Source organism: Grampus griseus, assembly GCF_964374135.1.
Source record: "Grampus griseus genome assembly, chromosome: 9".
Classification (NCBI taxonomy): Eukaryota; Metazoa; Chordata; class Mammalia; order Artiodactyla; family Delphinidae; genus Grampus; species Grampus griseus.
This window is the reverse complement of record NC_139003.1, coordinates 84,592,235-84,618,368: the sequence shown is the minus strand read 5'-3', so window position 1 is coordinate 84,618,368 and position 26,134 is coordinate 84,592,235. Positions and strand designations below refer to the sequence as shown.

The 26,134-nt window shown below is 44.4% G+C and overlaps 1 protein-coding gene across 3 annotated transcripts in view; it reads right to left on the bottom strand.

Moving 5' to 3' along the window:
• The window catches only part of MAGI2 (membrane associated guanylate kinase, WW and PDZ domain containing 2), a 1,326,400-nt gene that overhangs the window by 38,883 nt on the left and 1,261,383 nt on the right, over window positions 1-26,134 (bottom strand). For 2 of the 3 annotated variants that reach the window (XM_082661503.1, XM_082661504.1), the window contains one exon: window positions 19,810-19,948. In XM_082661503.1, the coding sequence (XP_082517629.1) occupies window positions 19,810-19,948 (139 nt within the window). Of the gene's footprint in view, window positions 1-10,382; window positions 10,472-19,809; window positions 19,949-26,134 lie in introns of all 3 variants that reach the window. The other variant, XM_082661505.1, reaches the window with a different exon arrangement.

Here is a 26,134-nt window from a genome sequence, read left to right as displayed (position 1 = left end):
AGGCTAAGGCCTCTAAATGCTTTCTCTCAGGAGGAAACTCTGAACCAGGAATTTGGAAAAATATAATTGACACTTCCCTGTGTTTTTTCCTCTCGGGTCTCTGGCCTGAGCAGAAGTTGGGGGCTCTCTTCCCGCACACCCTGTCCTTTCCCTGCTTCAAAGTGGAGGCATCCATTTTCTGGGGTGGGTGGATTGAGGACAGATCAGATGGAGGAGAAGGGTGATGAGAAGTGAGAAAGTGAGAAAAACATTTCCGCTGAAAACTGTTTACTCTTTGCTAGGAAACAGAGGTGACTGGATTTTGCTGCATTCCGTTCAGCGGTCCAAACTGAACTTCCAGCTGCTGTGAGGTATTAAAGGCTTGGTTCTAGCTTTTTGAGTTCTCAAGCACGTTTGTCCTCCTGAGAGATCTGCCTCAGAATCAGCTGGATCCAACACTATCTTTTATGAATTGAGTTTATTTTGCACCTTCTCTTAAATATATATATATATTTTTTACATGATATATATATTTAAATGGAGCAGTTTAGTATAAACATAGGCAAAAAATGCTGCAGTTAGTGAAAATAATTTAATTTCCATAATGCAATGCTGGACTGGAAGGGTAGGAATTCTTTCTTTTTTTTTTTTTTATGTTGGGGGTAGGAGTTTATTAATTAATTTATTTATTTTTGCTGTGTTGGGTCCTCGTTTCTGTGTGAGGGCTTTCTCTAGTTGCGGCAAGCAGGGGCCACTCTTCATCGTGGTACGCGGGCCTCTCACTGTTGTGGCCTCTCCCGCTGCGGAGCACAGGCTCCGGACGCGCAGGCTCAGAGGCCATGGCTCACGGGCCCAGCCGCTCCACGGCATGTGGGATCTTCCCGGACCGGGGCACAAACCCGTGTCCCCTGCATCGGCAGGCAGACTCTCAACCACTGCGCCACCAGGGAGGCCCGGAATTCTTTCTTAAAAAAGTCTCCCACCCGCTCAACTTACTCTGACAGGCATCCTCCTGATCTCAGTGTGTGTATGTACTACGTCCTTATTATTTTTAAGTTCCTTCAGTCCTAGGAGTGCTTGTTTTGTCTTTTTTCCTAGTAGACCATAACCTCTCGGAGGGCAGGGCCTGACTGCTATATGTCCTTTCTAGTCACTCATTCATTCATTCAAACAGTGCTGCACAAGGCACCATTGGGTGTGAAGTGTGGCCTCGCTGAGCTAGTAGTTGTGGCTCTTGTCCTCAGGAGGCAAACAGTTCTCTCAGGGGCCAGCACTGGGCTCTGGGCTTGCTAACTGATGAAACAGATAATAACCTCACAAAACCTTTCATAAACAAGGTCAAAGAAAGGCACAAAGGATGCCATGCTCCTCGTGGCCCATTGTGCAGTAACTAAATAACCTGGCAATGCGTTTCCACTTATATCACCTGTCAACGGGGTGAGGGCTGCTGCCACCACCTGAGGCTCCTGACACCTGAGGCTCCTGACGGATGGGAACGCTTTCCCCGGTCAGTGAGCTTACCGGTGGGGAATGAGGACTGTGTTCTATTAACATTTGTCTGTTTCCGTAGCCTGGCTGGCAGGACAATTGATATTCCCCTTTGCCACTGAACCTGAGCTACTGCCTCAAAGATGCCTTCGTGAAAACAGGTGGGATACAAAGGAATGGAAATATTTAAACAATCACTGAAACATCACCAGACTCTGGAATTTCCTTTTCTACACTTGCAGTCCTACTTCCTTACTGCCCCAGTGGAACTCCAAAGCCACCCAGTTCCAAAATCAACCAAAGGCAAGAATCTTAACAGCAGCAACAAGAGAAGCAAAACAGAAAACTCTGTAGAGGGAGAACTGATAACTAATGCCAGTCTTACTATAATGAGCACCTCCCTCCAACTGATGGCTCCTTTAAGAAACTCGGGGCTTCTCATCTAATTTCCCTGAGGGATGCACACTTCAGTGCAATTTACAAAATAAAGCTCAGAAGAGGGTGAGTCCTCTGTGTTTTGAACTACTAAGCCTTAGAGATGCTGGTTCTCATTAGAGCCCAGTGTGGTACTGTCTTTTTTTTAAAAAACACATAAAATTGACCCTCTTATTCATTTTAAGTGTACCCTACAGTAGTGTTACGTACGCATAACAGTCCTCTAGAACATTTTTCATCTTGCAAAACTGAAACCCTGTGCCTGTTGAACAACGCCCCCTTACTACTCCCAACCCCTGGCAACCACCATTCTACATTCTAAGACTTGACTAATTTAGTACCTCATATAAATGAAATCATGCAGTAGTTGTGTTTATGTGATTGGCTTATTTCACTGAGCATAATGTCCTCAAGGTTCATTCACGTTGTAGCATGTGTCAGGATTTCTTTCTTTGTTGAGACTGAATGATATTCCACTTCTTTATCCATTCATCCAATCATGGACATTTACGTTGCTTCCACCTCTTTTGGCTATTGTGAATAATGCTACAATGAACATGAATGTGCAAGTATCTCTTTAAGATCCTGTTTTCAGTTCTTTTGGATATATACCCAGAAGCAGGATTGCTGGATCATATGGTAGTTCTATTTTGAATTTCTGGAGGAATCTCCATATAATTTTCCATAGTGGCTGTACCACTTTACATTCCCACCATCAGTGCACAATTGTTCTAATTTCTCTACATCCTCGTCAACACTTATTATTTTCTGTTATTTTTTAATAGTGGCCATCAAACAGGTGTGAGATGATATTTCATTATGGTTTTGATTTGCATTTTCCTGATCATTAGTGCTGTTGAGCAGCTCATCATATGCTTGTTGGCCATCTGCGTATCTTTGTGGTCCAATCATAGCATAACCAGGGGTTTCTAGATAGAGCTTCTACGTGCCCCAGGGCTTTAAGTATCGAAACACTGGGATTTGGTTTCACCATATTTGACATCTGAAAGGCAATCAACATTTCACTTCCATGCAGAGTAAGCAGTGAGATTTTTGGTGGGTTTTTTTTTGGTTTTGTTTTGTTTTCATGGCCATTGCCTGATATTTCACTTTGAAAACAAGCTAAAGATATTGATTGCTGTATGCCCAGAGGTAATAAGCTATTGATAGAAATAATGGGAAAAGGCCAACTGAACAGATGTATTTCACTTGGAAAAGATAATGTTTCTCTCTCTTGGCATTCTATATGAAAAAAAGAGAGACATCTTGAATATAAAAAGAGCTATTAAGAATTCCTGCTACTTATTTTCTATAAGTGAATTTTCATAATGAATTACAAAATGACCCAATTCATTTTTTGAAGGCACTACGTTAATAAGAGACAATCTTTCTCTAGGAAAACCCAGTATGTGACAGCAACTCCAAGTAGTCATATGAAAAATGATTGTGTCCATAAAGTTGGGATGAGGGACAGCAGCCACTGTGTCACTGCTCACCTGTCACAGGGTAAGGAGGGAAGTGACACAGAGCCTGGAGCAGGCAACAAGGCAAATTCTATATTCTCACTCTGCTTTCCTGACCTTTCCTTCACCCCTCATTTTCTGTGCTCTTCCCGGAGACCCCGTCTGCTGAAGATGCACGGCTCTGATGCAGTTGCTTGTTGTGAATCACTATTTAAATGTCCACACACATCTGAAAATTCCACATGGATTTTTACCCCAGATTAGTTCACTCACATTACTTTCAATACTAGTACTTGAAAGGAACTGAGCCACCGTATAACCAAACCCTATCATTAGTTCAGATGAGAAAATCGAGGCCCTGAGAAGTTAAGAAATGCTTGAAAGGTCACCCGCCTTGTCAACAGCATCATTTCTGAATTTTCCCATTTCTTTTTCTTGACAATGGCTGTGCCACCTTCCCAAATGCTTGGGGTCTTACCTGGGGATAATTTTTGAGTTCTCCCTAACTCTTATTCCCTTTACCTCATCAGTCACCAAGCCTTAATGATTCTTCTTTCAAGACTCTTGCTATTGTCACTTCTCCTGTATTTCACTTCTGCTGTTTCAGCACCTCATTGCCCCATCCCTAAATTTCCTAAGTTACCGTAATAGCCTCCCTGTATGATTTCCCTCATCTAAGCGACTGGTGATTCTCAACTCAGGCTGCTCAGTACACTCACCTGCGGCACGTTTTTTTTTTTAAAAAAAACAAAGCAGCATACCTCCCATCACTCCTGGCACCATTCTGGTTTAATTGGCTTGGGGAGGAGCCTCTAAGGGTATTTTTTAACTGCAACTTCCCCAGGTGATTCTAATGAGTAGCTAGATTGACCTAGCTAGGTGATTCTAATGAGTAGCTAGATTGACCTAGCCAGGTGATTCTAATGAGTAGCTAGATTGACCTAGCTAGGTGATTCTAATGAGTAGCTAGACTGACCTAGGTCACGGCTACCTATTTGAGATAAAATGGAAACAATAAAAACTCCGATTAACCAGAAATAATTACCTGGAACACTGGACTAGCCAGTTTTCCTCCATTCAACTCTTAACAGAAAGCAATACAAGAAAATAAGCAAATAGGCAGGAATTTATTAAACTACAAACAAACATCTGCTTCTGATTGAGGTTGAGATGGTCCGTGGAAATTTGGGCCATCCTCCTACGCCTTTTATCTCAACAAAAGCCTATGTAGAAATTTGCTCACCTCCTCTCACGAGCACACCAAAATAACAACTAACTGCTGAACAACCACCCATAAAACAGACTGGAATCTACCAAAAAAGATATTCTACGTCCAAAGACATAAAGAAGAAACCCTATGAGAGACAGTAGGAAGGGCGCACTCGCGATATAATCAAATCCCATACCCCCCAGGTGGGCGACGCACAAACTGAAGAACAATTATATCGCAGAAGTTCTCCTACAGGAGTGAGAGCTCTGAGCCCCATGTCAGGCTCCCCAGCCTGGGGGTCTGCCCTCGGCAGGAGGAGCCCCCAGAGCATTTGGCTTTGAAGGCCAGCGGGGCTTGAGTGCAGGAGCCCCACAGCCCTGGGGGAAGCAGAGACTCCACTCTTGGAGCGCGCGCACACAAGGTCTCGTGTACACCAGAGCCTGGGCCAAACCTACCTGCTGGTCTTGGAGGGTCTCTCTCCGGGGTAGACGGGGGTGTGGCTGTGGCTGTCTCTGGGCTCATAAAAGCTGGTGGCGGAAATATCAGGGAGCATTCCTCTTCTTGGACTCTTTGGAGGCGGACATCCAGTTTGGGTAATTAGCAAAGAGACCTGGCTCCACCGAACAGCCCGTAGGCTCCAGCGCTGGCACGCCTCAGGCCAGACAGCCAGCAAGGTGGGAATACAGCCTCACCCATCAACAGACAGGCTCCTTAAATACTTCCCGGCCCACAGCCAAGCCTGTGGCTAGACGCGCCCCTTGATAAGGCCCTGCCCACCAGAGGGCAGGCACTGGCCCCTCCCACCAGGAAGCCTTCTCAAGCCTCTAGACCAGCTTCTCCCACCAGGGGGCAGATAGCAGAAGCCAGAAAGCAGCGATCTGGCAGCCCGTGGAATTTGAGTCCGCAAACACAGGGACCAACTGGTCCCTGGCCCTTGAGTGGCAAGAGGGGACTGAACTGCTGGGACACATAGGACACCCCCTAGAGAGAGCCACTTCTCCAGAAACATAAGTAACCTTCCACATGCATAAAAACACAAATAGAAATTTAGACACAAAATGAGATGACAGTGGAAGATAAAGCCCCAGAACAACTAAGTGACGTAGAGATAGGCAATCTATCCGAAATTCGCTATCAGAATGATGACCTAATGATACTGCAAGACTTTTATTAATTCATGCATTTACTTGTTCACTCTCTCTGCAAAGCACTGTTTTAAGAACCCAGGGTAATAACCAGCATCTGAACTCCATAAAGGGGAAAGACTCCGTGGACGTTGATAACCAGGTTGCAAAACAGAGTGATAGGGGAAAGGGGAGATGCGTGAAGGGCTATGAGACTTCAAAGGACTGAGAGATTACTTCTGATGGTGGATTTGGGCGAGGATTCGTGGAGAAGGCAGCCTTCAACCTGGTTTTTGAAGGAGGACATGATTTGGGGAGAGGGTTTTCCAAGCCAAGGGACCAGCACGAGCCCAATCACGAAGGTGGAAATATAGGACAATGCCAAGTGTTCCGGCAGCGCTGCAGCACAGATATGTATACGATACTGTGGAAGAAGAGAGATGAGACTGATTTGGACGGGGCCAAATCAGGGATGCTCTGAGGACTCATTTAAGGCTGTGTGTGTGTGCGTGTGTGTGTGTGTGTGTGTGTGTGTGTGTGTGTGTCTGAGTGTGTCTCAAAGGTCTCTGAGCGGGGCAGTCCTTTAGGACAATCAATTGCTCTGGCATCAGTGAGCAGGGAACATTGACCATAGCAGTAGGGAAAACAGGTAGAGGTTACTTCACCCTGTGGCGTGGGCCTGAATGGGAGTAGAATGACAAGAGGAAAGGAGGAGAGGGCCCTTGTGAGAAATGAGAGAAGTAAAATCACTCAAACTTGGGAACCGGCTGCATATATATGAGTGGGAAGGCACTTCGGATGGTTCTGAGCTGGGCAACAATGAGGGTTGATGGTTTCTTAATTAACAGGTGATTCAAGAGGAGGAGTAGTTTAGGAGGAAAGATCATGAATACAATTTTGGATACACAGATGTGGAGCATCTGGAGAGCAATGTCGAGAGGGCAGCTGGAAGTCTTGGGAATGAAATCAGAGATAGCAAAACAGACATCAGAGTCATCTGCATGGTGGTGACAGGCGGAACCATGAGAGCCGATGAGGTCCTGAGGGACAGGTTGGGGGAGGGGTGTCAGTGCGTGAGAAGAGAGTTGAAGGAGACCCCAGGGGAGCAATCAGAGAGGAAAGAGAAAATCCAGCTAACACACTGACCAATAGTGTCAGCTTACTGGGAGTCCCAAGGAGATGAAGGGTTGGAATCAGTCACTGGATTTTGTTACTATGGTGAGACTGGTGATCGCTGAGGGGACACTTTTCACTACAGTCTTGATGATGGAATCCAGATTTCAAAGGGCAAATGTGTCAGGGGAAAAGCGAAATTAAATAGAGCATGCCCATTTTCAGGATACTTTGTACCTCAATCCAGGAATGTAACACACAGTATATTTGAGAATGGTTTCAACAAGAGTGTGATTAAAGAGTATTTTTTTTTAATAGGTCTTTTCTTTTTTGGCCGCACTGCACGGCATGCGGGACCTTACTTCCCCAACCAGGGATCGAACCTGTGCCCACTGCAGTGGGAATGCAGAGTCTTAAACACTGCACGGCCAGGGAAGTCCCTAAGGAGTACTTTTTGTAAACAATGAGCACCCTGTTTTCCTTAAACATTCCCTACATACAGAGTTCCTTTAGGGTAGAAACGGTGTCTTATTCATCTTTATACCCTACCTACCCCTGCCCTCTGAAAAATCAAACCAGAAAAGCCAGGCCTTAACCCCAGGACTGGATCTAAGCAGGAGCTCTAATTACCTGTGGTCTCATTGGGTGGATTCCCAGTGTGGCCCAGAACACGGGGCAGCCAGCGGGGAAGGCCTATGGTGAGGTCCCGCAGAGGAGCAGCTGAAGGCCATTTCCCACCCACCAATAATCCTCACAATATCACCCTTAACTGAGCGCTAGGCACCTGCATTGTGTTAAACCCCGCAGGCAAGGGTGCTTCTAGGCCCTGCCCTCCCCCGCCTTTCCTAAAAGCCTTCCCAGTCCATTTCAGGGCAGAGGCCTTTCTCCCTGTAGTTTCCCTGCACCCTCACCCTGGCTTCCCTGACTCTTCTCTTCGGGAAGAGATTCCTGCCTCTTGGACTGCCCTCTCCTGGTCATCTTCACCGCCTTCTCTTACTTGCCACTCAGATGTGACCGTGTCCCGTGGATTCTCCTCTCTATATGCAGCGGGGTCTCTCGGGGAGAGCTCATCCCACTGCAGGACTCCAGGACTTCCAAAATGCTCCGGCCCTTGAGCATCTGATCCAAGTTCCCTGTTCGTGGGCTGCTTCCTGTTAAGTGTCCTCCGGGCATCAGAAACTCCACAAGTCCGAAGCTAACCTCGATATCTTCACTCCTAAACTTGCCCCTTGGCCCACGTGACATCGTCTGCCACCCAACTCTGGCCACATCCTGTTCCCTGACCCTTTCCCTTATATTCGTTATTCACCAAGTTAGGTTATTTCCATCAGTGAAATGTCTGAAATATCTCTACATTCCCAACTTGCAATTTCCACCACCACTTCCCCAATTCTGGGCCTCACATCCTTTGCTGCAGCTTTTACAATTACATTTTAACTGCCCCCAGTTTCCTATAAAAGCCATTTTAAATACTATTGAGGCATAATTCCAAATACAGATATTTTCACCCTTCCACTTAAGTTTTTGGTGACATCTGATTATATAAAATTCGAATTCCTTTGCTTGGCATAGAAGGTCCTTTTCGTGGAGCCCCACTTTAATGTTCTTTCATCCCATCCCTCCCCTTTTCCTACTCAGTCTGTGTGGTAGCTGCCTTCCCTCTTGTCCACATGGGTGAAATCACACTTGTCACTCAAGGTCCAGCTAAAATGTCACCTCTTAGGTAGAGTAGAATCTTCTACAACCCTGCTCAGCAGATTTAGGGTGCTGTGTCCCTTGAGCTGTTATCACTCCTTTGCCAATACTGTTCATACTTGTCCCATTACCTCATTCTCTCCCTGTCACCCCTCCTTGCTTGGGGATGCACATAGGGAGAGACTCTCTCATTAATCTTTATCTCCCTAGCACTGAGCAAGGCGCCTGATAGATGTTGGTGGAGCTGAACTGAGACCACAAAGAGTCCTCCAGTATTGGGGGGGTTTTTTTGGTTTTTAAGCTTTTTAGCTAATGACTCTAGTGAATTGATTCAGGTCCCCTCACCTCTGTGGAATGCAGACTAAACTATGTGACAAGCAAATACCTTTCTTTTGTCAGAAACAGAAATCTATACCTCTTTAAACCATGGTCACTGGACTAGATTTCCACAAGAACTATTCCCTGGCTTTTTACCTTTTCCAGTACATTGCAACTGTCTTCTTTATGCCCTAATTTAAGTTTCCCCTGATCAATAACTTATCCTTGAGAGACAGACACTTCAGAGAAATGAGTCATTTAAAACTTCTGTTTTTGTAGACATCTTTAGGGAATGATTGTGATGGGGGTGTGTGTGCGTGTGTATGTGTGTGTGTGTGTGTGTGTGTGTGTGTGTGTATAGACACATCTGCATAAACATACTTGATAAGGAAATGTTCAGCAGTAGGTCAATTCAATAATTCATTTAGTGAATATTGCCTTTCATTCTTAATTTAAACCAGTCCTGGATGGCAACTAGCAGGGTTATTAACAATTGAAAAACATATTTCAGAAAACATTCAAAAGGTCAGCTTAAAAGACCTCGGTGGAGAAATGCTTAGCCGTGGCTGTGACAGTGTAAATGGAGTAGAATCAAACCAGAATGGAGAAGTGTGTCGTCTGATTCCTGCTTCCACGGCTAACCGTGGGGACTGAGCGTGCCTATCAATTACTGCTGAAAAGTTAAACTGACATTTTAAAATCCCAGTTTTTAAAAATTGTGGCAGTACTCACAGACCCACTGCAGGATCTGACACTGGACACGTGGGCTGCTCTAGGGATGTAGTTGAGGGGTAAAAAGTTGCATGAACAGTATTTGCAAGGCTGTCATCTATATTCTGCTTTATTTGTGTGTGCATGTGTATATATATATACACACACATGTACAGGACACTTAGTTTCCTTAAGAATTTTTACTGGATGTTTGGCTAAAATACAGCCAACACTTAAGGATGTTCATTTTGAAATAGTGGTGGACACTGTTTAGATACAAACTTATGACCACCCTCAAAAAAAGCTGCATCACTGAGTACGGAGGAAGGTGAGTTGGAAGATCCAGTCCTGACTGAATGACTGGCACAAAGCAGGCTGGGGAAATAGCACGATGCCAGGTGGAGTTCTGGGTTCCTAGGGCTAAAATGTGTGACGACTGTGGCTCTGTCTGCCTGGTGTAGAAAGGGTGGCCTGCGTTGGCGCTGGCCAAACGTGGGCTGAGAGGAAATATACTTTGTTTTTCTGCACTGAAGCCCACGGAGGACTTTCTGAAGTGTGTGGGGCAGAACTCACCCAATGCTGCCTCTGCTATACGTACCCTCCCGGCCTTTCCTTCCTGCTGGGGCCACTCTAGGCTGGACCCCTGCAATTGGTGCACCTCTTATTTTCCTGAACCCGCAAATCCTATCCTTACCACTTATAAGGTCTCAACTATAAATATTTTCCAGAGCTCTAGCAATAATTAGACAAGCTACTACGAAAGAGAGAGCATTATACATCAGTTAAAAACATATGCAAAACCAAAGCTCATTAGAGAAAGATAATATTCATGCAGATTTTACAAACCGTGTCTTTAGGGTGGCCCAATAAGTAGAAATATGGGGACCCATGCTTGTCACTTTTCATGCACATGGAGAGACTGGAAGGTACCATTCCTAAAGGAAGGGGAGGAAGAGCCTAGGACCAATCATTAGAATTAACAGAACCAGTGACAAAGATATAGTATTACTGTTAGAATCAAGATTGCTTAGTACGTTTAGAGCAGCTGAATAAAAATTATCTAGGCAGTAAGAATAAAGACTTTAAGTAAAGCTGACCCTGTCAAGCATGCAGCCAGTGAAATTAGTGAAAGACTGAGCTACGTTCATAATCCAAAAGTAGATTTTTTTCCTCAAAATATTGAAGGCATCCTGAGGTGCTTTTAAGGAGGCACAAATGTTTAAAAATTGTTGAAATTGTAACTTCAGAATTTTTGCAGAATTTTCTCGTAATGATAGGGTGTTTTAGTGAGACCAGCTGTCATTTGAGAAGTCACAGTAATCATTTCTAAATTTTGAAAAATCCTCAAATTAAAGATATGGTGTGCCCCTGTTTTTATGTTTTCTCTAATAATCTCATCAATTCTTACAGCTCTTTTCACCTGTGACAATCTGCTTATTTATATTCAAAGTTCACAGTTGACTTGCTGGCTGTAATTATTTTCTGGAAAAAATAAAGTTGAAAACAATGCAGCCAGGTTTTTCCTGTTCTACGTGGCTGTACTCACCTGTCTGAGGTCTGTGCTCTGAAACCAGCCTCTTAGCGCTGTCTTGGTCTGTGTCTATCTCAGCGCCTGGGCTACAGTTCTTTACCTACATGAAGATGGGTACTAGAAATTCTGGACTATCTGTCAGTGATCTCCACGAGACAGGCCCCTGGGAGATGTAATAACCGCTCCCTGCAACGCCTGATGCTATGTTCTCTCGGGTCCACACGGTGCGAGGTAGAGGGGGATGTGAAGTTACTGTGATCAGATGCACTTAATCCACGCAGCTCAGACATTTGGGGGCCTGATCCCCACTTTGCCAGTATACACTGATGACATTCCCTGTCTGAATGCCTACTTTGCTCCACACACGCTGCCGTGTATCCATGGCTTCAACACGCAGAATGGAACAGCGCTCCGCACGGATGTCCCATTATGCCCCCTGGGATGCTTTTCATTGCACAGACTGTGTCTGAGGGGAGGGAGTCTCAAGGGTGGGAATGAACAATTTGAGGTTAAAGGGAAAGTAGAGCCTCTCTGTGGTGAGGGAACTAACGTTTAACAATGAATGTGAGGGGGGAAATTAAATTTCAGAATTTATTGAGTTTACCATTTAGCCCTGCTAAGATGCAAGTAATTTTGTACAAAAACCATCAAGTGGTTTTAGTGTCACACAGAGAAGGCTCTCATTTGGTTCTAAATGTGGGCTTTACTGGGCTTGAAAGATACATGTGCTAGGAAACCTTGGACCAGAAGATCAAATCAAAGAGCCCAGAATATGGTGGAAAAAATTGCTATGAAGGCTGTAGCAGAAAGTATGGTGAAACGTGAAAAACAGAGTTGCATCCTGTGCTAGGCATATCTGATGCAGATGTTATGAGTGTACATGTTCAGTCCTAAAATTCAGGGTCCTGATGAGGCCAGGGTCACTCTCTGTTGGAGAGTGTGTGCCAAAAAAAACAGAGACCTTTTGACAGAAGTGTAAACACAGATTCTTCTGTAAGCAAATGTCTGAGCTAACTTAGAGTCAAGAGCTGTTTAGTCCAGGCTAAGTGTATGTTTGTTGTTCTGTTAAAATGTTTTTTGAACCCAGACAGCACATTGAAGAATGTGTGATTCTCAATGTGTAAGATTTTGCTACAATTAGAGCATGTAATTCAAGCCTGGAGCAAGGCATTATATAATCGCATTTTTGGTCCTGACTGAGGGAGTTCAGTTAAAAAGAAGTGTTGGGATGTCTTTGTCAGAACAGGGCATCAGGGTAACCCTATCTCTGAGCAAGGCTGCAGGCAGGATTCTCAAATAACAAAAATCTGGCCTTATGGATTCACTAATTCTTTCACTAGAAATGAGGGGTTTTGAGTACTTTAAAATGAACGCTGGTGAGTTATTTGATTAGGGAACACCAGGATAGGGCAATAGGCCCAGGCATCTCTGAAGGGATGATTTAGAGACTTGACATTCGCTGGTTATGGGAGTTGGCTGGACCTACCCAGGAATTTGTCTTATAGTATTAAACTCCACTTTTAGTATCTAGAAAGCAGGGTTTTGTCGGCAAGCTCCTTCAGAGGGGTCAAAATCTTTTCTGTATCATATCTCTTTTGAGACGAGAGAAAATCAGACAGTGGGGAAAACAACTTTGGCATTTAGCTTCATAATGGGTCAGAAGCTTATCCTGAATCAACACTGTCATGCTCTGAACACAGGGTCAGGCTGTCCTCAATGAGGAGGGTTGGGAGCTGAGCTCAGACTGTCAAAAAAGCCTGAGATGGAAATGGGAGGAAAATCTAGTCTCCTTTCTTTAATTTTAACAGTTGCGAGTCTGAACGGAGAGGGATTCAGATTTGATGGGCAAAGGAGGAGCCGGGTTGAGGGGCTGAGGCTCACAGAGTGAGAGGTCGACAAGACATACAGAGGACAACAAAAAAGCAGAAACTCCTGCAGCTGGCCTTTACAGGAGCGCTAAAGGAGACAAATCCAGCATGGATTTGTCTCCCGGGCATGGGATTCTCTGGGGTGGACTTTAAAAATACAGAGTCCTTTTGACTGGGGCGAAAAAAGAAAAAAAAAATACAGAGTCCTGGGCCAAATCAACCCAGTCCTGTGTGTGTGTGTGTGTGTGTCTGTGTGTGTGTGTGTGTGTGTGTGTGCAGCTTTAAAACCATGATGCAAGCTTTCTTTTAACCTTGATCGCCACTCCCCCCCTGCCCTCCATATAAAAACTATTCTCTGGAATTTGTGACTTCTTTGAGGTCCTTTCCAATGCTCTTACAGTGCTCAGCAGCATTGCCTCTGAGAAGGCTGCCTTCTCCCTGGACTGTTGTGGAAGCAGCCCTCTCTTGGGAGAGCTCAGCTTCACGTTAGGGAAAGCAAGAGGAAGTTCTTACCAGAACCTAAATACAACTATCCAGCATGAGTTACTGGAGGAGCTGGAATTTTTAGGTTTTCCAAGATGCATGTGGAGCCCTTCTCAGTGGGGGCTGGGAAAGGTATCTGTTCATTCACTCATTTCCTCCAACAATTTACGTGTTAGGGAACTGAAGGAGGGCAGACCTCAAGAGGTAAACTGGTTCTTCTTGGTTGGTTTCTTGGTTACTTCGTGGTCTAATATATTTTATCAGAGTTTTAAATACCTAACAAGTGAGGACTGGGGGAAATGAGTCACTTAATATACCCTGCAAGAGAACAATGTAGGTTGGGAGAATATGCAAAAAAGAAGGAATTTCATCACAGTCCAAGGTTTCCAATAAAATGATGTGAAGAAATGGGATTTCACCCCCATCCTTAAAGCACTTTAATAAATGAGGTTTGGGCTGAGCAGTGGGGAAAAGAATTTCAGACTTGTGTATCCTTCAAGGAAGCCCCCTGCATCTGACTCCATGAAACAGAAACTTACTGGAAGTTTCATGATTAGTGAATTTCCTGGGGTTCCCTAAATGCTGCAGAGAGCAGTCTGGAGCCTTGCAGCTGAGGAAGAACCCTGTTCTCTGTATGATACAGCCACGGTTCTGCCTGACAGCCTCTCCTCTTCCCGCATCTGGCTCAGTGGAGGTGAACTGGAGTGATTTGTGGAACCACTCATGAAAAAGGAAGATACACTCAACCATGAATGTCAGAAGCTGAAATTAAATTTCAGAATTTATTACTGAAGCAAGCCACCTTTTGCCCTATTAAAAATGCAGGCGAAACAGTGCAAAGGCTATGGAACCATTTAAAGTTCCAGTAAACGTGGTCTCTGAGGCAAAGGCAACAGAGACTCTCCCCATGTCTGGGGGGCACAGAGTCGTGCACCACGGACACCTCAGGCTGTGAGGTTACAGAGCTCCAGGCTGAGATCCACAGGAGGGGAAGAGCAATGATTAGCAAATTTGCTCAATAGAGTTTTATCTCACTAACTTGGAAATGAGAATAATTCAGACTAGGTCTAAGCAGAAATTTACCCATACTCAGCAAGTCCTTTTCTTCAGAAAAAGTACAAATTATTAGCATAAGTATTACAAAGGAAATGCTTAACAGATTAAAGAAGCAAAGTGCTTTTCAAGGATCCTTAACACTCTAAAAGTACTTCTTAAATTCCACAAATAACTAATAAAACCCATTAAAATTTTTTCATTAGAGCAGATCCTTTGAGACCTTTTAATCAGTCACCACACTATTAGAATCAATTGTTATACGTATCCTCATTCTTAGACTTTCAGCTCACTGAGGGCCAGGACTGTGTCTTACCTTCAGTGCCTGCAAAGTGCCTTGCACATAGTAAGTGCTCAGAAAAATCCTGCTTTTGTTGAGGAAATAGTAATGACATTAAGTAATGATATTAATTACAGGTTCTGCCTTACATGGAATATGTGGTAGGAGTATAATGTCTAGAGTTGACCTTTGTATGATCAGAGGGAAGAAAGGATTTGAACAAGTAATTGTAAACAAGATTATAGGGGGAGGCTTATAACATTCACATGCTAATGCATATTATTAAAGAAGAATAAACAAACACTGCTTATCGCCATATACGTACAGACTGGTACTGCTTAATCTGGTGCTCTAATATTATTGTAAATCATTTTTATTTACTGGTTAAAGGAAGACTTTTAACTATTTAGCCCATTCAGTTCTTCAGCTATAGTCTGAATATATATAGTATGGCTCAAATAGATCTTTTCTTACTTAATGTAGTTATATTACCCTTATAAAATGTAAACAGTTTCATTTACCAAAGGCCTGTCACACTCAACACCTATCAAAGATACAATTAACTTTGAAAATGGAAGTGCAGGCAGAGGTCTAACTCATGGATCGGCTGTTTCTTTCCCCAGAGGGAGATGTGGTCATTTGGTGTTAGTTGTCCCTGGGCCACTGGTATTCTGAGAATTTTGCTTCCTCCTGGGAACCCTGCCTGGCCTCCTAAAACCATTGAGATCATTTACAATCAAACTCACTTCAGCATTCTTGTCATAAAGACCTGTAATGTTGCTTAAGAGAATCAACAGGTCAGATCACCAACCAAGACGGGAAAGCATAATTCTGTTTTGTTCTGATGAGATTTGAACAGCAAATATTACCAGGGCAAGGCTCTGCGCTGGTCTGAACTGCTTGTGGAGGACATTTTTTCATCCAGTGGCACCTCTATTTACCCTGGCCCTGGCTCTGTGGCTCAGGGTGTACAACAAGCAAATGTTCCGTGTAGTCCCTGAATGCTAATGAAGGACACCTGTGGGTCAAGACAGGGAGCTAATCTGCATAATGTACTCCCATGCAGCTTTAGAACCAGGATGCATGCTTTCTTTTCTCTTAACCTTTTTAGATTTACTTGTAACAGCAAGAACCAGTATTCAGGAGGCCGCTGCTTCTGCTGTATCATCTCTTGATCCTTTCCTCAGTGTGATGGAGTCAAGTTTCCTTCTTCCTGCTAGTTGTTGAGATGTATGTGTCAGGGGAGGGGGAACCCAAGCTCTCACTGAGTTTATAATCAACACATTCTTATCCTGAGGACTAGAGTGGAGTTGAAGTGTCTATCTCCTGAGCTGCTCTTTCAAGGACTTAACTATGAAAGCAGCTTCTCCGCCGAAGCCCTTATCATTTCCCCACCCTCCCCACAGCTGCTCAGCCACCCCTGGGAGCAGTCGCTACGCTTGCTCGTGGCTGCATTTGCTGGTTTTCGCCTCTGAATTGGCTGAGGTGTGTCTGCCGATGAGTCTCATGGTAATTATGGATGGCAAATTTGCAGCATATTTATTCCCTTCCTCAGCTCACTTGGCTTCACACTGTCGATCGTGTAGTCGACAATCTGACAGATCACCTGGGGTGTGTTTTTCTTTCCGTTGCACCTGCGCTTATCTCTCTCTCTGTCACAGATCACCTTAATGGCTCTGAGCAAGAGAGTTTTCCTATTTCTCTTGACGGAGATCAGCTTTTCCCTGACGTGTCCACAAGTCCAGATAAGGGTCTTGCTTCAAAGCTGCTCTGAATTCTGAAGGTATCAGAGGGAGGGCTGGGGGTTATCACCTAAACCCCTCCAGAGGCTGTTTGCCAGTCTCTTCACCTTCAGAGTTCACTCTTGCCCAGGCTGGGTTAAGCCTCCACACTTCCCTAACAGGTAACATCTCCTATGGATTCTGATAACTCCCTTTGACAAGCTTTTAAGGCTAGATTTTATGCCAAGATTGGGATCTTAAAGGGCAAACAGAGGAAACAAACACAAGATTATACTCATAGTTGACAGAAAAATCAGGTTTCCTGTCATTAGGGTGCATATGGACGAAGCGGATTATGTCCTTGGTCACATCTACTAGTAAGCTCAAAGATTTTCGTTCATTGCTCTTCTTTCTGTTGTTTTGTGACCTGCACCCCTTGCCCATTTTATTCAAATACACTCTAGCCTATCTTGGACAACAACAAAAATAAGCAAATTGTGTTTCACGAGAGAGTCTATTTAACTGATGCTGGAGGAATCGCGACGTTCCTTAGCTTTGGGTGCTCCTCATACACTGGGGGCATCTGCATAGTCCGTGAACGTGTGGCCACTTGGTGGCTCGTTCCTGGTGCCGGACAAGTTCCCAGAGCAGGCTTGGGACCGCTCTCCTTAGAAAGGCCTTCTTGCAAGGCTGGCCTTCGGCTGGCATCTGGGAACGTGGCTGGTGATTCGTTCCCTACACTAATATATAGCTCTCCTAAGCGAAAAGGGTGTCTCACTGCACCTCAACTGTTTGTACAAACAATGTGGTTTATGCTTTCCTTCTGGGGAGTCTGGAACTTTGGTACGTGCCAGGCAGAGGGTGCCTGCGTGCCCAGCCCCCAGGAGAAACCCTGGCTGCCCAACCTCCCATGGACCTTGCAGGGCAGCCACATCATCGTGCACATGCTGCTTCATGCTTGTTGCTTCAGAAGAATGCTGTCTGGGTGACCTCTCACGGGAGACAGAGAAAGCATAAGGAAGCCTGCACGTGGATTCCTCCTTATGATCCCACGGGGTGTCCTTACTACATCACCGTCCTAAAGCTGAGCTGTGAGCACAACTGTATTCTGTGCCCCAGGAGTCTCATAAGCAAATCTCTGAATGTGGGGTGGTCTCGGGGACCCTGAAACAGCCTCCTCATCAGTCGTGGTGAGGTTCCAGAAATATCATTTGAGGCACTGTCCTCAAAAATGTTGATGGGACCCCTAACCTTCTTGGTTTCTTATGCATAATCTTGACTTAGATTTTCCTGAAGAACTAATGTTTCCTTAGTTTATGACTATCCTTTCACTTCCCTAAAGGAGATGGCTTTACTCTTTTAGATTTGTTCTTTTGTGACATAACCTCTAAAATTATTTTACAGTCAAAATCCATGTCAAATCTAACATCAAAAGGAGCAGACAAGCTCTACCACTACCAGTGTATATGATTTAATGTTACATTTTAGAAGAATACATTCAGAAGTTCTGCAGTACTGCTGGAGTTAAGAGTATTGACAATGGGTCCCTCAAAAGTGTGCGCAGATACTTATCAGACTCTCTGTGCCGGTTAATTTTGGAATTTAACCTTAACTAGATATTTTCAAATGACATTAAGAATTAATGGGATACTGTCGACATGATCTTGAATTTTTGTGCTGTTCAAAAACACGTTTTCCTTTTTTTGCTTTGAGGCAGCTTCATGCTCAGGCATCACAGTCTGAGTTATGCCACGCTGGCTGGCAGACTATTCTAACTGCTCTCTACAGAGTGGCAGCTGGTGTGGTGGGTGCCCAGAGTCGGGACCAAACAGTGATGCTACAAAAAGAATAGAAAGTTCAGGAGAGCCATGTTGTTCAGGTTAATTTTTAAGATTAATTTGTTAGAACAATAAGAACAGCATTAACTCTATGAGAACCCCTGGATATAGATAACAGGTCTCGTCATGGAGTGAAACACACCTTTAAAACGAGATCTTTTTCAGAAGTGAGAGAATCTCACAGGTCGGTTTCATATTACTGAATCCCTTTATGTGCTCTAGGGTGCAAAAAGTTATTCTATTTCAAGAGTTCAGATTCTTTACAAAGGGATGAATGTCAGTGCCATTACACAGGCTCAGGCCTGTGCTTATTGCTAATATTAATAATTAAAATTATTGAATTAGGTCCAAGTATTAAGGATGGGAAGCTATGAAATATTTCCTTGGGCATACAGCCAACCCTACAGAAAGTTCTGAATGGTGTCCTACTCTTAATGTGAGGGCTTAACCAGCCCTTCCTGTAGGCTTTGGGTGTGTTCAAGACTCTGGAGACAAAGCATGTAAGGGCCGTTGAATTCAGACATTTCAACTGAATGCAGGATTATATCTGTCCTGCTAATAAGGAAGTGTTCAGTCAATTATTAGGTAACTTAGGCAGAAAGCATAATTTAAGAGGAAAAAGTCCTATTTAGATTTTGGGGAATGGAAAGGCGAAAACGAAAATCAAATTTATCTAGATCAACAAACAATCTGAACTATTCATTCGATCAGCAGTTAGATCCTATTTCCCTAATCTGGACAGGTATTATCTGCACTACCTCTGTACTGATATCTGTCTGTGTCTGTCTCTCTGTTAATCCCTGTGATTAATTAAAGACCAGCTCAGGTTTCTCTGTTTTTCATGTAAAGACCACGCAGCGCTTTCTGATATGCTAAGGTAATGATGTCAGCCTTGCCTTAAATGGGCTGTTGGGAAATAACACCATTAAAGACTCCTGATGGCAAACCTATGAATTAAAATGCATTTTAAAGCCTTCCTCAAAAGCATCCAGATATACAACACAGGAGTGATTTTTTGGGATATCCCTAAATACCAAGGCAGTGCAACCACTGCATCAACTGAAGTTTATGTTTTAATCTTCACACCTTGAAGATTTGGTCTCCTTTGTCCCCTGGCCCCGGTTACACATCTCACGGGACAGTCTGATGCACGAGCCATTTTAGGAAATAACTGATAAATTACTGTGGACTCAAATGAACAGAGGACTACAAAAGTTCTAATATAGGAATGTGGCAAGAACTCCCAGCACACTCAGAGATGCCCTGAAGGTCCTACATTTGCTATTTTCAACATTACCTAAATAAGGGAGCAAAAGAAAGAGCTCACAGAAATATATACCTTGTGCTTAAATATACACATGTGTATATACCTATAGCTATTGATCACTAAATATATATTTACGTAGAATTAGGGAACTGATGCAGTTTTATAAATAAGCACAGGCATTTACAGTTCACAGAAGAAACAGAAAAAAGGTGAATCAAAACGTGAAACGTACCATACTCTGGGACCTGCCCCGTCCCGCGCTTCAGCAGTAGCCTGACTCTTCTGCCTCCGGATTTGATGAGCTCTATTGCTCTGGCATGTGTCATGTCTCTGGTGCTCTCCCCATTGATTTCAATGATCTGATCTCCTACCTGTTAATTAAAGAGACATCAAGTCAGCCAAAGGCGGTGTTATTCAAGTTGCATTTCCAACAGATTAGAGAAGCATCCGTAGATGACCAGTTTCCAGAGAGCGACTGAACAATCTGGTTGCAGCCTGCTGCTTCTTAGGAGGGGCTAATCCCTGGCCACATCCTGAATCTGACCACCAGACTTTATTTATCTGTATAGAAACTCACATATTAGACCATGGAGGTTGTGATGATATGTCACTTCTATTTAGCCAGTATGGCAGAGGCCACAGTTGAACTATTTAGGATTTTCTTAAAAAATTAGGGAATGTGTTTGATACTGCAATTCAAAGTAAGCTGGCATCTTTGCTTTGAATCAAGAAGTAAATATTTTAAGGCTTTTTCGTTGAACACATTAGGCAGGCATCTACTTCAAAGTGTTGGATGGAATGATTTGTTTGGGGGCTTCTCTGAGAATTTTTGTTATGCATCATTTCAATTTTCCTGGGTGCTATTATGCTATTGCTTTCTTCCTAAACAGTGGTTGGTTGATATTCAAGTTTGATGATGAATTTTCTATCACAGTCCTTTGAATTAAAAATGACTCCATTCTCCACACATGAGTGATGCCCTTGCTAAAGCTTTGCCATGCTCACACCTGGTTGCCAGGGTTTGGTTAAATACCAGTCCCTCCTGAATTGCTGGAGGTGCCTGGGTTCCATTAGCAGTTCCCGTTTAGCCTTTGTGAAGAGATATTTGGAATAAAAGAAGTTCAACCATGAGCACCTCGTGTAACTCCCACAGTACCATTACTGCCAGGAACCTTTGAATTAAAATATGTTTGATTTCAGTGCAAGTCACTTAAGACAAATTAGCCAGGAAAAGCACAATAAGTTGCTTTGCAATGATGCTGTTTTAGTTGGGCTCCTGAGACAAAGCAGATCTCAGCCTAAACTCCATAATGCAGACAGAATTGCAAATAAACTCCCTACAGGGGAGCAATATCTAGGTTGATGCTTCAGGCCAGGCAAGAAGAGGAACAAAAAGTTGCCATCACAATGGCAAAAGGGCATTAAAATAAGTCCCTTCCCCCAAAGGGGGACGGGGGAGAACAAACACAAGTTTATTGTAGCAAAGAAGTGACGTCTCCACCTAAAAAGGACTCCCTAAGGGGCAAGGATCCCAATGTAATGAAGGTAAAGACTTCCCCCTTTGTGTACTCAGTGGCCTTTGGAAGTACCGCTTTAAGGCAGTGGAAGAGGTTGGCCTCACTGGCATGAACTCCACACTCCATAGAAGAATCACAAAAGACAGGACTAAATTAATTAGTTGTAGGGCCAGCGTTTGCACCATTTTTCTTCAGGTCTCCCTAACTGTCACCTTTCCCAGGAGGCAACGGGCACAGCCTGAGGTCCAGCAGCTAGCCTGAGGCCACATAGCCAAGCCAGTAGCAGAAGAGGGACCAATTATCCCTCTCCCAGCAGTCCTCACCGAAACCTCAAGGCACAGTATCAAATTGTAGAGATAAAAACAAAAGTTCCGATGAAGTTGTTATAATAGAGTCTTCATTCCCGGCTACTCTCTCAGACTCACATACCCGACTGATTACTAAACATTTTCACCTCGATGTCCGGCAGGCCACTCCAGCTCAACACCAGCAGACCGGGTGTTTCTTTCTCCCAAAATAGTTTGTCCTCTCAATTCCTAATCCTGGGTGACAGCACCACCATTTATTTACCCAAGCCAGAAACCTGGGGGTCCTGCTGAGCTCCTAGCTCAATTCAGGCCTTAACCTGGATTATTCCAATACTCCCCCACCAATGTCTTCTCACTGTCACCAGTATCATTCTTCTAAGGGAGATCTCCCCAGATGCATCATGCTGACTGAGGCAGGGAGGGCCTTCCATATGCCACTGTTCTCTTGCCTTCTCCTCCCTATAGGCCTGGTGCTCTCCCAACCTTCCTCAAGGCCTGCCCAAGCTCTTTTCCCTTGGGAGGCCTTCCTAGACCCTGTCTTCTCCTCAGGCAGAAGTGTGTAATCCCTCTGCTCGGTCATCGCTGCACCCCGCTATGTTATCTATGACACTGCATTACACAAGTATGCTTCTCAGTCTTCCCTCCTCAACTTTGAGCTTCTTCACTCATCAAACAATTTCTGAGCACTGATTATGTGCTAGGCAGTCTACTGGGGAGATCAGGTAAAGAGAGATAAATGGTATAGCTTCTATTTACAACATGTTCTCAGTTTAGTTAGAGAAAGTGGGTAAATAAGACAATTACTATTCAATATCTCTTTGCTCTGACAGAGGTATTCACAAAGTGCTAAGGGAAGAGAAGGGAGGGGCATCTAACTTAGAAGAGTGGGGCTGGTAGTCAGAGAGAGCTTCCTGGAGATGGTGACATCCCAACTGAGTTTTGAAGTATCAGTAGGAGTGCCCCTGGTGAAGGAGGAGGAAAAGCATTCTAAGAAAAGAGGACAGCATATGCCAAGACCCTGAGGTTTGACAGCAAAGCACTGAAGATTTTGAACAAGGGGTAAGCTGACCAGGGAAGCAGAGTGGTGTTTAGGAATCTCCCCGAGACAGTGTGAAGGGTGGACTGGAGAGAAAGTGGGACACTGAGGAAGGGACCTGAAGTTGTGAGGCTGTCACATTGTTTATCCAGGTGAGAAATTGGGAGACTGTGGGGAAGAAAATCATGGGACACATGAGAGCAGGGACTAGGCCCCATTTGACTGTGTATCTTGTATGGGGTGCACTGTACCTATTTGTGAGTGAGTGAATGAAGCATTTCCACACGGCTCATCTTGAGAACCATGCGGGAATGGGTTATAAGCACGCTTGACCCCAAACTCAAACCCTGACAGACAGCACTGCCTGAGGACACTTCTGTTTCAAGACTGACATTTCAACAAGAACCCTGTGGAAGGTGAAAGGAATCCTGTGGTGTGACAGAAACAGTCACACTTAGAAAATCTGATGTTCTCATTCTCTTGTCTGTTTGTTATTTTCCCTTCTCCCTACTAAGAGCCATGAGAATTAAGGGAGAAAAAATTAGCCGGGGAGAGAGAAATGGTGGGTTGGGAGACTGTGTGGGAGGCTGAGAAGCAGAGGGGTTCAGGGGCTGGCGTCTCTGGTGTGGGATTTTCAGGCTAGGGTTCCGGGAAGAGTTAGGGATCTTATTTTCACTGAGTTCCTGGGAGCCTGAGCTGACTTCCTGGCTTGCCAGCTTTCCATGTGAGGGCCCCTCAGAAGGAGAAGAAAACAACTCTGATGCTGGCTGAGCCGAGGGTCCTTAGTCCCTTGTCTAAGACTTTCAGTCTCTCCCAAGCCCCTGTCCATTCCAGGGTGCCAGTGGAGACAGTCTTCCTGCCTCACTGGGGGCAATGGAAGTTTGGGAACAGTCCAAAATCTTACCAAATTCAGAAAAAAAATTCTGAGGTGGGACGCTGGTCAGGCAATGAGATGGAAATGCTGCCACAGTCATAGATCTGAACCTTACAGGTGTTCTGGGCAGATTGCAAAAGTGGGTCAACTCATTTGGATCTAGTGTCAGTGGTAACAAACTCGGTCCAGGCCCAGCCTCAAGACTTCCATCTCTCCTTGTGAAATGACATAAATGGTAAAAAGGTTTACTTTCCATTTTCATTCCAGTATCAGCCTTATATAGAGTCATTTTACAGGAAGCTCCGTAAATAAATTTGGGATGTGATTCCTTTCACTTTCATCCTCTTAGCATCCGATGAATAAGACGGGTTTGTCAGGGGGAGAAGAGGTTCTCTTTACCTTCCGACCTCCATACAGCTGCCCAGCTGCAGCGCGTTGAAGTGTCCCTTTCCTACATTGCAGTGAACTGTCTGGGGAGGGGGGGGGCGGTTAATTGAATAGAACCAGTGGCAAATGTGCGTCCCGTTCAGGGATGAAGAAAAAGACCGGTTGTGACTCCGATGTAGTCTTCTTTTCCCACACACCGTGGAGCTATTTTCTATTGAGCTGCATTACTAAAATGAAACTTTAAAGATCTCCTCCACTTGTTCTTAGAGAATTTTTAAAGTATCAAGCTCTAGTTAGAATTGAGAGAGAGACAGAGGAGGAGAGAGAGAATGGAGGCCGTGGGGGAGAGGAAGAGAAAGAGACACAGACAGACAGACAGACACACCCAAACCAGGTAGAGGTAATTCAGGAATGTGAGTGTTTGTTTTGTGTGGATCAAGGAGATGTCACGTGTAGGAAACTAACCAAAGGACGTAAGATGAATCCTAGGCATTCTTTTTTTGTCCTGTGGAAGAAATACTTTTATCTGTGGTCCCCTTGGGGAAACTGACAACCTTACAGCAGTGTCTCAGGGGCAAGGCAGAATGAGATAAGACTGCCATTTCTTGGCCCAGTCTAACAAGTTCTGCATTTCTACTCATTTCTATTCACATCTTGGCAGATTTTTCTTTAACAAAACTATTACCAAATCCTCGAACTTGCTTGAGGCCCTGCAGGTAAAACTTCTCTTCTTTTTTTTTTTTTAAATTTATTATTTTTATTTATTTATTTTTGGCTGCGTTGGGTCTTTGTTGCTGCGCACCGGCTTTCTCTAGTTGCTGCGAGCGGGGACTCCTCTTTGTTGCGGTGCATGGGCTTCTCATTGTGGTGGCTTCTCTTGTTGCAGAACACGGGCTCTAGGTGCATGGGCTTCAGTAGTTGCAGCACACGGGCTCAGTAGTTGTGGCTCACAGGCTCTAGAGCGCAGGCTCAGTATTTGTGGCGCACGGGCTTAGTTGCTCCGCGGCATCCGTGGGAATCTTCCTGGACCAGGGCTCGAACCCGTGTCCCCTGCGTTAGCAGACGGATTCTTAACCGCTGCGCCACCAGGGGAGCCCAAAACCTCTCTTCTTATTGGAAAGCCAAGGCAGGTAAAGGTAAAAGTTTCAGTGTGTGTGTATATATATATTTTTTGGCTGCACCACACGGCGTGTGTGATCTTAGTTCCCTGACCAGGGATCGAGCCCGGGACCCCGGGAGTGAAAGTGCCAAGTCCTAACCACTGGATGGCCAGGGAATTCCCAAAAGTTTCAGTATTTCTTAGCAGTTAATAGTTTAGGTTGTAAGAAAAGAAAAATTGAACTCTGTACTGTATGCATTTTTGTAGTAAAGTCATATAGAAAGTATTTGGTTTGGCTCAACTGAATCTTCGTACGGACTACAGTAATCCTGGACTTCCTTCAGCCCCAAGTCGTGGTAGTGTCTGCTCAAGGCTTGCTTGGATGTCTCCACAAACATACCTGGCTGGCTGCAATCAGCTAACTGCCCTCACACCACAGGAACCTATTTCACATGATTATACATGACTGAAGTGAGCCTAGATTATCATTAGGTGTGAGGAATTGAGCTCCTTTAGAATTTTATGCTGACACAACGATCGATGTCTCTAGTCTGTGTCTCATGAGAGACTTAGCTGTGGACCATTTCTGTGGCTAATGGTGCGAGGTCACAGGTTAGCTTTGTCATAATTCTTTCCTTACAGGCTGGTTTCACCCGCTGACTCCAGACCCCTCACGAGCAAGGAACGCACCTATTGCCTTTGTGTCATCTATACCTGTCACAATTCCTGCCAAGTAGGCCCTCAGTTAATCCTGGTTGAGTCAATGAACGTTAGCTTTGCTTTTCAGTTATAGTGACCGTCTTCGTTTTCACGACACAGAAAGTTCAGCTTTTGTGTACCTTAGCATATACCGTAAAGCTTTCTTGAAATACTGCCTTAGGCACTTGCAACCAAACCATAACAATTTCAACAGTACTTACAGGAGACCAAATGAAGTTTCAGTGAAGATGACCTACAAAAATTGTTAGAGACAGGTATGTTATTGTTATAGGAAACAAATGCTAAAAGGTCAAGAGGAAGGGAGGCTGAATTCGAATAAAATCAGAAAAACAGAATCAGAATTAGGGTCTTCGCTTCCGCCTGTCACAGGTATCGGCACTGGGTGCTCTGACGAAAGGACACCTGGGCCATAATGGCCCTCCTGGAGCAAAGGACAGGCTGATTTTCAACTCGATAATGACCTTCAATATATCATGGCTGTTTTCACAATTAACCTTCGTTAGATATTATTTAATAACTATTACAGTAAAAATCTTTTCCAAGGGGTTACACTGAGTGCTTTGGTTCACCTTCCCATGTCTTCCGTGAGACTGGTGATTGAATTAGATGGCATCCA